This window comes from Sphaerodactylus townsendi, linkage group LG12, assembly GCF_021028975.2.
Source record: "Sphaerodactylus townsendi isolate TG3544 linkage group LG12, MPM_Stown_v2.3, whole genome shotgun sequence".
In the NCBI taxonomy this organism is placed as follows: Eukaryota; Metazoa; Chordata; class Lepidosauria; order Squamata; family Sphaerodactylidae; genus Sphaerodactylus; species Sphaerodactylus townsendi.
In genome coordinates, this window is record NC_059436.1 from 14,939,378 (window position 1) to 14,953,244 (window position 13,867).

General features: G+C 45.4%; 1 protein-coding gene across 1 annotated transcript in view; it reads right to left on the minus strand.

Moving 5' to 3' along the window:
• Positions 1–2,051: 2,051 nt before the first annotated feature.
• The window catches only part of SNX19 (sorting nexin 19), a 38,748-nt gene continuing 26,932 nt past the window's right edge, over positions 2,052–13,867 (minus strand). The window contains exons 9-11 of the mRNA XM_048513113.1: positions 4,268–4,452; positions 3,651–3,738; positions 2,052–2,611 (exon numbers count right to left, since the gene is read on the minus strand). Coding sequence (XP_048369070.1) covers positions 2,476–2,611; positions 3,651–3,738; positions 4,268–4,452 — 409 coding nt within the window. The 3' untranslated portion in view covers positions 2,052–2,475. The remainder of the gene's footprint in view (positions 2,612–3,650; positions 3,739–4,267; positions 4,453–13,867) is intronic.

The following is a 13,867-nucleotide window of genomic DNA, read 5'->3' on the forward strand; positions in this document are numbered from 1 at the left end:
AAGACCCCCAACTTTAATTGCTGAAGCTATACAGATGACAACGCCTGAGGGCCATGACACCCCAAGCCATTTCAATGGTCACCTGCCTTTCAGAAACCTTTTTTTAATCAGCCAGACCTCTTTGTGCTACTTGCTTTTAGTGATTGGTTGATAATTCCCTTTAAGGATACCAGCCCCCCCTCCATGAACGGATGTGTTCTTACTGTTTTAATGCTACTGAAACTATAGAACATATTTTATGCATTTGCCCTAAGCATGCCTATTATAGACTTAATTTATCCAGTCTATTACCCTCCCATGTAAGGGATCGCCCTACAATATCTTGGGTACCGGTATTGTTTTGAACATACCCATCTCTGCTGTGTGAACCTAAGAGCAGGAAGCTGAATGACTCAACTGTTCCCAATTTGCAAGCAAAAGGGAACATCACATCTACAAAGGTCATATCTGATGCTGTCGTGTCCATTGAAGGGATGGGCGGATATAATCCTGCTCACTCATTGCATAGGTTCAACATATGGCCTCTTCCAAGATGATCAGCCAAGTCTGTATTCTAACTACCTGAATTACAATATGGCAGGAGTTTTACAGTGCAACCCTATGCAGATATAAAACCATTCTAAGCCCACTGACATTGATGGATAACTTTTCTTAGGCTTGCGTTGATCTGAGAAGTTAAGCAGGGTCCACCCTGGCCAGTATTTGCATGGGAGACCTCCAAGGAGTGCCAGGGGCATGATGCAGAAGCAGGCAATGGCAAACCACCTCTGAATGTCTCCTGCCTCGAAAACCCTACGAGGTTTCCCATAAGTCAGCTGAGATGGATGGCGAAAATCCCCCTAAAAAAGGCCAGACGCAGATGCAATTATATATTTTCTGATGTTTTTGCCACCTACAGATATAGCATATCCTACCAAGGCCAGGTCTCCAGGTCTTAACGTGTTGGGAAATCTCATTAGACCTACCCCCTAATCCACCAGATAGACCCTTTCAGACATGGCAGTGGTGCCAAGGCTTGAGTTCCCAGTTTGATCTGGTATTAATTACGCCATACGCTGTGTGTGGATAAGTGCTTAATCTGAAAACTGTTGATACTGGAAATGGCCCAGTCTAGCCTGGGGTGGATATTATGGAAGGGAACTTGGCTCTCGTAGCGACCATCGCATCATGTGTTGCGCAAATGTTCGTTTTAGTCGTATGTAATGGATTTCCGACAGCATCTGGGATCTTTCTGGGGCATGTCTAATCTTGAATAATATATGACCCAAGCACTTTGCTGTATAGGGTTTCATCTTCATTTTAAATTAATATTGTTTTAATTTGGGGCTTGAACTATTACCCACCTTTTCAACACATTCCTCTTTGAGCTGCGCTACTGAGCTCGCTGTTCCTTTCTCTTTGGTGCTTGGAATCTGGCCCTAGTTTGGTTTATTGACCTAGCTTGGTTTCTTGGGTTTGCTTTTGGAAAGGATTTGATAGCATCTATTGGTGCCCAACTCTGACCTCCTGTCCATAACCAGGCAGAAAAGAGCATGTGATTTTTTTTTAATCTTGGCATACCCACAATAGTTGCCTGGCAGATGTCAACCCCAATGCAAAGGGTTGGTTATTACTTTTGAACACAGGAAAGCCTGAGCAAGGTGCACCTTAGGGAACTTTCCCCCAAACCAATCTCACTGGCCTCTTAGATTGTTTAGTAATGCTCTATGCTTGAACCACTAGTGTGGGGCCTTTTTGGTGGTGGCATCCATAGTCTCTTTAATGATGGCTCACTAAGTCATAATAGATAACAGTTCGCAGTTGAGAACAAATTTAAGAGGCAACTGGGGCTGGTTTGACTCTAGCTTTCCAGCAATACCAATATGAGAAACCATCCCAAATATACCATAGCTTTTAATGGTCTGATTATTGGGTTTAACTGGTATTTGGAACTCTTCCCATGCTCCGCACGTTCTTGCAGATACTCATTGCTCAAGGTAATTGAACCTGACTGGAGTTCTGTGCTGGACGAGACAATGTGAATATCAAGGGCATTTATGAAAAGCACCAAATGAGGGAAAACAAGTTTATTTACTGAACGGGGAAGGTTGCCTTTTAATTATGAATATATGTCAACAGAGATCATGACAAGGAATGCCCATCTACATGTGCGCTGAATCAAAGCAAACCACAGCTGGAAAAGATATGCAAGATGTCATATTACACCTATCCAGGAATGTCAATGAGATCTTGTCCTATTCTTCAAAGAGGAGGGATTTTCCTACAGAGAACTACACCTGAGTTATGGAATGGAGACTCTTTTACAGTACAAGACAAAACCTTTGGACCACAGGAGGATCCAGCAACTGCTGGAAGTAGTTCCGTCTCATGGGGCTTTCTCCAACAGCCCTTGGCTCAACACAGTGGATATGTAACATCAAAGAATCAATGCTTTTGGATTCTCATCTCCTTGGCTGTTGACGGTACTAGTCCAAGTTAGTGTGATGAAAAGCTAGCTCTCTCAACTGCTCCACAGGCCGAAGAAGCTACTGGCATGGGTTGGGGGTTATCAGCTTGGAGCTCAGGGATCAAAAACTCCAGCAGGATGTCCGAGAGACAGTAGACCATGTGCCTGAAAACAAGAAAGAGAATAGTACAGGAAAGTTTGAGGGGCATTGTCCTTGGAAGTGACCACTGGAAACAGCTTCAGCCTACTGTTTAACCTAGCTCTGGCCCCTTCCGCACATGCAGAATAATGCACTTTCAATCCACTCTCACTACTGTTTGAAGCTGAATTTTACTGTGTGGAATAGCAGAATCCACTTTCAAACAATTCTGACAGTGGATCGAAAGTGCATTATTCTGCATGTGTGGAAGGGGTCTCAGTACTATCAACTCTGAATGGCAGCAGCTCTCCCAGGTCTCAAGCAGAACGGTCTTCCCTGATGCTTACCCTCTGAGATCTTTGAAGTGTTTATGCAAGGACTGGGATATTGTGTCTTCTGCATACTATCCTACTGAGCTCTAGGCCTCCAGATGTACAAATGCACAGTACATTTGCTTCAGCTGAGAAGGTGGGGTGGGCACAGGGTGTTTATTGAATGGTAACCCTTTACCATTCAATACACAATGAAGACCATGATACATTTCTCATTCCATTGCTAAAACACTAAATTCCAATGAATCTCCCAAGTCCTACAGAATTCCACCTAAAGGAACTTTCTAAAACCATTCATTACACATATTTCTTTATCAGTCTGTGAAGAAGAAGAAGAAGAAGAGGAGGAGGAGGAGGAGGAGGAGGAGGAGGAGGAGGAGGAGGAGGAGGAGGAAGAGGAGGAAGAGTAGTAGTAGTAGTAGTAGTTTAGATTTATAACCCACCCTTCTCTCCTGTAAGGAGACTCAAGGTGGCTTACAAGCTCCTTTCCCTTCCTCTCCCCACAACAGACACCTTGTGAGGTAGGTGGGGCTGAGAGAGTTCTGAAGAACTGTGACTAGCCCAAGGTCTCCCAGCAGGAATATAGGAATGCAGAAACACATCTGGTTCACCAGATAAGCCTCTGCCACTCAGGTGAAGGAGTGGGGAATCAAACCTGATTCTCCAAATTAGAATTCACCTGCTCTTAACCACTACACCATACTGGCTCCCAATGCAAGTTCATCATACTTACCTGTTTATGATGGGATGTTGCATGGACTCTAACACCAGGCTCCAGCTTTCTTGACATTTACCAGTTCCAAGGATTTCTAGAATTATTTCTGTGAAAATCAGAGATTGGTTGAATTCCAAGGATGAGACATGACTCAAGTAGCATTTCGACTACCTGCAGGAATTTCACACTGGATATCAAGAAAGCATTTGGCGACTAGATAAATACCACCTAATGTGAAATAACTCTTGATTGAACATACCTTTAGAATATAGATTTTTAGTTCAGTCTTAAAATAAACCAATCATCCTGCTTTTCCAAATCCTGCCTCTAGAAAAAGATTCTGGTTGAGGCGAACAGGGCATCTCCACCACCCTACCACCCTGTAATAATGAAAAGCCTGTTGCAATATCTTTAAACTCACAGCTTACAGCTTAAACTATGCTTACAGAGTTTTTGAACATCCATCCATATTAGTCACAAAGCATGGTTTACAAATGCTGTGTCTGAATAGCTCATTTTGTTAAAACAAACAAGTTCCTAGGGCCAGGCCTCACCGATAAGCAACCTTGGAAACATACAGATAGCTGCTGATAAAGCGTTCACTGTGCTCTGGTTGCACATGGCGGGCAACTCACCAGGCAAGATCCCCATGAGAATCTTCAAGGTCTGCTCTTTCGCCTCTGCCTTCTGCTCTTCCGTCCTGAGCGGCTTGGGCGCCCCCGGCAGGACTCCACCAGGCCATATCGACTCCTGAAGCAACTGGAGGTACTGAACCCAGCGATGAGTGCAAGTCAGATAATCGACTTGCACCTCTAGCCACCTGTTGTATATGGGGGGAACACAGAGATGTTGGAAGAGTCTTTATTGTGCCTTGGTTTAAAATGCCAAAACCACTCCTCTCCACTGTTTCACACTCAAATGTTTTGCAATGATGCATATCCAGGAACAGTCAACAAGCTAAAACACAGTAAGCTGCATTTGGGGTGCTTGAGAAAGGGCTATTTTTAGGTCAACAGAAAATAGTTCGGTGGCGAATGTAAAAAGAAAGCTAACCCGCATGAACCAGGACCTGGACTTCCAAAGCAAAACCAGCCCCACCAGACCTAAGCAATTTTGAACCAGACAGTACAAAAGGAGAGAGCGCACAGAAGCAAGGGGTGTCAGCTTCCCTTTTGGAAACACATAGCTAGAGCATGCAGTCATTGGGTCTCTCTCTGAAACTGGGGCTGATGGAGGAATGAAACTGTGGCTTAAAAAGAGCTCTCAATACCAGAGCTGATGACAATGGGAGGCCAAGGTTAAGCGAAGGAGCCCAGCAGCCAGCAATGTGAAGGAGTTGGGCTGGGATGTCCTGAACCTTCATTTCCACCTGATGGGTTCTCCAACCTTATGGCCAAATCAAAAGCCAGTGCTGAGAGTCAGTGCGGTTAAAACTAAGATCAGGGCAACGCCTTGGTTCGAACCCTCAAACTGCTAGGAATCTCACTGGATATCCTTGAGCTAGTCACACGGTGTCAACCTACCCTACCTGCCTCAAAGAGTTGGTATAAGGATAAAATGGGGAACTGAGATTCACAAATATCATGTGGAAGGGGAAGGGAGATAAAAATGAACATGCCAAATTGCCTTAAGTTAAGTCAAACCACTGGGCCATCTAGGTCGGCACAGTCTACTCTGAATGGTGGTCTCTCTTTAGACCTCAGACGGATGTCTTTTGTATCATCTGCTCCTTTTAATTGGAGATGGCAGGGACTGAACCTGGGACCTTTTGCAAGCAAAGCAAATGCTCTACCAAGGAGCCACGCCCCCCAACCCGATTGTATTAGTAAGACAGATGCAGGGAAACAGCAAAGCTTAAGCCTGCTGCTTAAAAGTAGTTTCTGTTAGGATAGGAAGCTGGGACATAAATACTTTTAATAAATACATATAGGTTAAAAATGACTTATTTGTTTGGAAAATTTATTATGCCGCCTCTTTGAAGACTTGCTCAAGGTTTAGGCTTAAGACTAAAACAGTACAGCTAAACAAAACGAACATTAAAACACAACCATTATAAAACAAACAAAGCCATTAAAAACCCAGCTCAGGCATAAAAAGAGTTGAAAACAAACACTGAGCAATCTAAAATAATATTGATGAAACAGTCCTCAATCCAGAAGCTGTTTAATAAAACCCACCACAGCTAAAAGAGATAAAATCCCTCCGTTAAAAGCCTTGGGGTGTGGGGAGAATATTTCAGCTTGGTGCCTAAAGGGCAATCGTATCTTATCCATGTGGTTCTTAAGTTGTTGTTTGAATGCCGCCTCAAGGGCTTTGAAAGAGAGGCACAGTGAGGCATAAACATTTGAAAATAAGTAAAGATTCTCACTTGGAGGCTGCCCTTGTCTTTTTTGAAGGCCACTTTCCTCAGCAGGCCCAAAGACTGGCCTGTTTCCAAATTTTCAGGTTGTATTTGCATCACAAAATCAAGCTTTTCCAGCACAGAATTCTAATTTTATTCCTCCATGTCTACACATAATAACCAAATCTATTCCAAAGCCAGCAAGGGATAGTGATTAAGAGTAGCAGAATCTGAAGAACCAGGGTCGATTCCCCACTCCTCCACATGATAAGAACATAAGAACATAAGAACTAGCCTGCTGGAACAGACCAGAGTCTATCTAATCCAGCACTCTGCTACTCGCAGTGGCCCACCAGGTGCCTTTGGGAGCTCACATGCAGGAGGTGAAAGCAATGGTTTTCTGCTGCTGCTGCTCTTGAGCACCTGGTCTGATATTGGAGGAGTAGTGGTTTATCAAGTCTTGTTTCAGACAATGGCCATCGGTTTGCCTTCGAGGGCAACTAACAGGACTAAGAAGCTCAGGCCTTTCCCTGGTGCTGCCTAAGGAGTTTTCAGGAGTTTGTTGCCTCTGAATATGGAGCTTCCCTTTACTCACCATGGCCAAGAGCCACTGATGGAGCATTCATTTGCCTAGCCCCCATTTAAAGCCATTTATGCTCGTGGCCACAGTTTGTGGCCTCTCCATTCCCCGGCACCAGGATCCCCGGCTGCCTTTCCTCCCCTGCTCAAAAAACCTGAGTCCAGAAACCTGCCGAGCCAACTGAAGTTTGCCGAGCAAGTTGCTAAATCGTATTGCGAGGGAGAGAACAAAAATTATACCACCAATAAATCAGCAACTATGAAGCACTCCAAGCCCTTCTCAAGAGCTGGCCAAGAGTAAAAGAAAGCATTTCAATATTTTACTGGAAATGTTCCTCTCGCCTACCCTGTAAAAGTTTACAATGGTATAAACCATGAACAATGTGTTCTGTACCCCTGGCTGCAGGACAGGATGATGAAGTGTTTGTTTAGCAGAGCTACAATCCTTCCTGACCCTGCAGCAATGGGAAAGAGGGCTCTGAACTGTTTAGGCCGCTTTGCCAGTTTACCTCGGATAAGGGGAATGCAAATTTCTGGCCCAATTCTGCCTCCTCTTAAAGGATCTCACAAAGGCAGGATAACAATGGAGGGGAGGCATTCTCACCTTCATCTCTCCCAACGTGTCTGTCATGGAGAGGGGAAGGGAATGAGTTGTAAGCCACTTTGTAGTATGGAAAAGCAGGGTATAAATCCAAACTCTTCTACTCTCTTCTTCTATTTATTTCTTGCCTTGTAAACCCTACGGGGTTGCCATAAGTCAGCTGAGACCAGATGGCACTTTCCACCACCAGGGATCGATGGGGTTACAGCAAAAGGAGTCTTTCCAATCCCCACTTAAATAGTTTGAACTGTGAAGATTAGGTGTGGGTTACAAACACCAGGCCCAGCACTACAGCACCCAGTTCAAGAGGGATATGGCCACCTGTTCAGGGCCAACCAACACCTAATCCAGAGACAGAAGATGCATCCTTTCCATGAAGGCCAACAACAACTGACAATTAAGCCAAAACCAAAGGGATTCACGGTTTGCCAGGTGTCAAAAACCACGAGGATTCTCTGATCTATGGCACAGGGAATCCGGGCGGGTGGAAAATGTGTCAACCAGGAATCTGACCCAAAGGGAATGCATGCTCACTGTGGGGCAGACCACAAGTGCATAAATGGTCTTAGAAGAGTATCATTCCATTTAGGACTCTGCTCCAAATCCACCTTCTGCCACGACTTTGCTGGGTAACCTTGGGCCAGTCATTTTCTTGTGGTCTCCCCTAACTCATAGGGCTGTTGTGAGCATAAAATGAGAAACTGAGAGCCATGTATGTTGCCCCAAACTCCTTGGGGGAAGAGTAGGATAAAAATACACCAGATTTACAGACCTCAACAAGAGAGCTGCCAGCAAGGATCATGCCTGAAGTTTGAAATATGTGGATGGAGGGTGGGGATTAAAGTAAAGCCTTCTCAGTTCTAACCCTACTGCCCTAAAAATCTCTTACCAAGAGGGCCTGTCCAAGTTTACATATTTTTGGAACACAAAGTAAAAGGACACCCTAATTACTTGGATATATTTTTAGAAGGCCCATTTTTATTCTGTTTGATGGCTCAGGAAATGAATGTTGTATTTTAAGCGAGTGACTATGCCTTTAATGTTGCTGTTTAACAGTTGTTTATGGAATTCATTAATTTTTCCGAGTACCATATTTTTTTAAAAGACTCCAAGTGCTCTTTCGGTGAAAGGGGATCAGGCCTCCAGTAAACCAAAGGCAGAATTCAGCAGTTCAGTCTTGCAGGACAGTCTGTGCAACTCAGGAGGGTCAGATCTGACTGGAAAGGTCCATGTAGGACCTTTCCATGTAGGACCTTTCCTCAAGCAGAGATTTAAAATTTCTGGAAATGTGGAAAACCAGGGAAGGGGTGTGCCAACCCCCCCTCAATATTTTATAATTTTTCCATCAGAAAAATTATTTCAAATATTTTCGGTTTTATCAGCAAAGAATTACAGGAAAAGAAAAAAAAAGAAAAAAGAAAATAAAAAGGAAGACTAACAAGGAGGAAAACTAAGGGGGGGGGGAGGCTGTTTTTGAGAGCTCAGCGGCTCACTCACACTGCTGATTCTGGATTTTTTTTTTTAACTAGTGGCTCTAAGATCCAGACCCTACCAGTCCACCTGTCAAAGTTAAGGTCACCAATATCTGGGGAAGTGAGAGCTAAGAAAAACTTGCTGTACACCTGGAACAATAGCCCCTGTGTGGCAATGTGTAGTCTGGGAGCACTCAGAGGCCCCTTCCGCACATGCAGAATAATGCACTTTCAATGCACTTTACAGCTGGGTTTTACGGTGCAGAATAGCAAAATCCACTTGCAAACAATTGTGAAAGTGGACTGAAAGTGCATTATTCTGCATGTGCGGAAGGGGCCAGACTGTATCTGTTAACTACTGCATAAACAGTTTTGCCTGTGAAGCAATATGAATAAGGATACCAGCAGGTGCATTTAAAAAAAAACTCTCTCAAAAAGCCAGTCGCTTTTCAAAAGTTACTGAATGTTTGCACTGACTTCCCCCCCTTTTGTGCAGTCACAACAATTCCACACCCTCCCTCTCTCTTGCCTTTGTGCTGATCATAGGGGTGGGGCAGGTGGTACCCTTTTAGAGGAGACAGATTTGAGCCCTGGTTACTGACACGACAAGGTGCAATTAAAATCAAACGCTGAAATGTAATGTGATAATGCTCCGCGGACACATGGCTACTGGGCCATCCTTAGAAAAACTCTCCCTCTGCGGTTGCAGCATCAACACAGAGCGGTCCCTGTGGCCAAACAGACACACCTCTGGCCGGTATATGCAGCTGACTTGCCAATGTGAGTAACAGTCCGACTGGAAGACCACTCAGCTGGAAGGATAGGGCAGCTACGCAGCTGTTCTTGTACTTAGAGGAGAGAATCCCTCCCTGCCCAGAATGTTATAGCTTCTGCAATAAAGCAAAGGAAGGACTTGGCTGCCACAGCTGAAGCATTACATCTGCTGCTGCACATCAGCCAGGTCAATGACGTCCTTGGCTCACAGCTGTTGGAAGATCCAGCCGAAGACCTCCAGATGCTTGGGAGGCGCCAACAGTCATAGCAACTTAATGGGGTTGGGTCAGGAGCTCAGGTTTCCTCTCCTTCCACCTTCCTTCTGATCCCTGGAAGAGCTGAAGCTCAAAGGGTGGGGGGGGGGGGGATCAGCCTTCTGACATGTCCCAGTTTAAAGTTCTCCAGTGGACAGGAGCTGGGAGAGATCACGATTGGGATCCTGAATATCCAGTTGACAAGTCAGTAGCCTGACTTGGAATGAAACAGCTTTGATTGTTCAAAGCAGAGGCCCAAGTCTAGAAGATCAGCAACGTGCACAGTATGTTATATGTTCTCATCCCGCTGACTGGGGGCACATGTTGGTCCCATGGTTCAGATTACTTATTGTGCAGGCTTTGTATATCACATCACCATCTGCAAAACGAGGTAGTTGGATTTTGGACTGGAGTGCTTTAGAATGCTCCTCCACATTAAGGAACTCCCTATATGTAGAAAAATAGCCACCAAATGCATTGTACGTGGGGGAGCATTTGACAAAAGCATCCTGCCTCCAACAGTCAACCATGTTGTGAGTGAGTCAAGGGCTGCCTAGTTGGTTCTGACTCACGGCGACCTTATGAATCTATGTCCTTCCCAAATGTCCTATTGTTAACCTTTCTCCAGCATTGCAAACTGAGGGTCTTCCTCTTTTTCTAGCTTTAGGCCGATGAGGGATGGGGGAGCTCTCTGCCCCACTGTGGCATCAACCTGAAGTGCTCTTGCTTTCCAACGGTACAAGGAAGTTTGCCGTGTGCCACTACTGCTCCCTGCACATGGCAACTTCTTTATACGCCTGTACAAGGAAGTTTGCTGTGCTAGGGTTCAGTTGCTGGCATGTCCTGCGCAATTGGCCTTATTGTCTTTTCCAATGACTGTTGTCTTCTCGTAATGTGACCAAAGCACACCTCTTGGAAAATCAGCTCTAAGACACAGAGGCATGTATCCAACCACACAGTTTCAAACATATTAAAGCAAACATCTTGAGAAGAGGAGATGCTGATTTCCATAGATTTGATCCTCTGCCACTCTTGGAATGGGGGAAGGATGCTGGGCTTCCAATTGGCCATGCTGACAGGGGCTGATGGGAATTATAGTCCATGAACATCTGGAGAGCCACAGGTTGCAGACCCCTGCACAAGAGGAAGTGGGAAAGTCCTGTTTCACCAAATTTGTGCCTGGCTGGTCAACAAAAGCAGATGGATCCTCATCTACAGCTTCTGCTTTGCTCCTCTGGACTCTGAGGGAAGGAAATGCAATCCGCCTTCCAGCTTTGCAGATTGCAGGAAGGAAAGTTTATACCCATTTAAGAGCATATACTTATGCTAAGACATCTACAGCTATTCCGGGACAATGTTTCCTCAGGGGCATGATAAACAAAAGTCACTTACTTACCTTCTCAGAGGCATGATAAATGAAGCAATAGCAACATTTCAATTCCAAACCCTATTTCCATGGCTAGCCCCTAAGGGATTCTGGGAATTTTAGTTTGTTGAGGATGCTAAGAATTCACGGACTGCCCTCTGCCATAAAATACAGTTAAGTGTGCAAACAGGTGCAATGAAGATGACACATCTGCATCCTTCCATCAAAGAATGAACCCGAGTAGAAGTTGAAGGGTTAAACATCTTCTCCTGCACAGCCCTGAGGCAAATTAAGGCTGTTTGAGCTTGAAAAATGCATTTGATGGGCAAAGGAGCCTGGTCTTTCTCATTTCTCTTTGTACTTTAAGATCCTCTGGGAAGAGGAACTGACTATTCAACCTGACTGATCCTGTGATGTAGATTTATTTGTGCAGCACCAGAATATTTCCATTGGCCACAAAGGACTCATCCAAAAAAAGAGGCCAAGCAGGTCCAGCTTTTGCAGCTGGATGCTCAGTTCTCCAGAAGGGACCTGGCAGAAAGATGACTGACTCACCTGCCGTAGGCATCTGTTCTGGGCAGGCACGCTGGTGGTGGGAGCAGGTGGCCAGAGAAGGGAGTCCAGTTACAACCCAGCTGCACAGGCAAGTTCCCAGGCGGGTGGCGCAGAGATGCCAGGCAGCATTTCACAGCTGTGGCACATTATAAAACACGCACAAGGACCGCAGGGATTGCCAAAGGTCCTTCGCATTTGCCAGCTTTCTTGGCACAAAAAGGCTACAAGCTCCTTGCAGTGCAGATTTGCAAAGCGGCTCCATTTCCTGGCTGCACCCACGTCAGCCTTTTCAAGTTGTTTTTTTTTTCTCTGCAAGAAGGGATAGTTCTCCTGGGATGAATTTCAAGACTGGGCCACTCAATCGCTATTTTGCGGAGATAATCCATGGGCAACTTCCACGCCATTCATAGGGCAATAAGCTTCTAATGAGACTCCTGCCCCTTAGGAACCCATTCGTTTTAAGGTGAACTTTGGAAGAACACCTGGTTTAGGACAGCGGCCAGAAAACTCGAACAACACAGTCCCGGATCAGAAATACGTTTGTGCCCAAACAAACCTCAATCAGAAATAACTCCCCCTCAAGCCATTTGCAATATAATAACAGTACTGACCTTTGCAAGATGACAACAGGACAATACATATGAAGCACCAAGAACATTTTGGAAATGCTATAGAAAGTAGGGTGTCCTGTATTATTTTTTTTGGGGGGGGGTGTCATTCCCCTTCCTCCCCACCCCCAGTATTTGTGCAACTACAACTGGACATAAGAAGAGCCCTGCTGGATCAGGCCAGTGGATCATCTAGCCCGGCATCCTGTCTCACACAGTGGCCAACCAGTTCCTCTAGAGCACAGGTGTCAAATTCTCGGCCCTCCAGATGTTGTGGACTACAGTTCCCATCATCCCCTGCCAGCATCGTGCTGGCAGGGGATGATGGGAACTGTAGTCCATAACATCTGGAGGGCCTCAAGTTTGACACCTATGCTCTAGAGGATTAACAACAGTGCATAGAGGCTGAGGCCTTCCCCTGAAGTTGTCTCCTGGCATTGGTATTCTGAGGTTAACTGCCTCTGAGCATGGAGGTTCCCTTTAGTAACCATGGCTAAGAGTCACTGGCAGACCTGTCCTCCGTGAATCTGTTTAATCCCCTCTTAAAGCTGTCTGGGCCTGTGGCTACCATGACATCCTCTGCTTTTATTGCTGTGTAAATTGGCCCTATCTGGTAGAACTTTATGCAGTGGGTTTTCTTCTTAAAATAATTAATTAGACCTCCTTGAGACCTTTGGTTCTGAGCCAGAATATAAATTTGATCATCTTAAATAAAGAAATGCACATGTAAATGTTGTATCTTTTTAGGAGTAGGTCCAGGAATGGCAGATTCTCCCATAATGCATTATCACAAATCCACTCTCACCTCCTCTTTGGCAATATGGGTAGACTTGGGTAGAATTCTCAGATGTAAGAGATGCCATCTATGTTGTTTACAGACACGGCTCTGTGCCTCTCTTCCTTCTCCTCTTGTTCCAGTACAAAAGGCCTCCTGCCCCTGTTTCCATTCAACTAGGCCCAGCAGGCCTGCCTTTCCCAGTGCAGAGTCCCCGAGTGGAGAGCTAATTAAACTGGCCACACAGCTTGGCTTAAAAAAAAAAGCCCAGAGAGATAGCGAGAGGACACCCCTCCATGCCCCAAAACAATCTGAGACTCAGCAAGGAGTTGTGAGCGTGAAACCAAACTGGGTGGAGAAGCAGCTACAGCAATTTAACGGTTGTCGTGGAGACTGGGAGCCCAATTGTCCACAGTGAATCTACCCCAGTGGGAAACGACCTCCATCATGGAAAGGCCAAAGCATGGATTACAGAGGTGCTGGGAATGAACAGCTGCAGGGGAAAGGTCCTGAAAATGGACTGGCCGGGTGGGGGGCGGGGGGAGAGAAGAGAGACAGCAAGAGAATTGGAGTGGAGTCATACACAAGATACCTTACTTCCTTTCCCTCTGGGGTGAAGTGATACACAAGATACCTTATTTCCTGTTCCTCTGCCAACTCCAGGTTGAGAAATACCTGGGCTCATTCCACACATGCAGAATAATGCACTTTCAAACTGCTTTCAGAGCTCTTTGAAGCTGTGCGGAATGGCAAAATCCACTTGCAAACAGTTGTGAAAGTGGTTTGAAAATGCATTATTTTGCGTGTGTGGAAGGGGCCCTGGAGATTTTGGGGGTGGAGCCTAAGGGTGTGTGTATGGTTGGGTTTGGGGAGGGAAGGGAAGGGAAGGGAAGAGAAGGAAAGGAGAGGA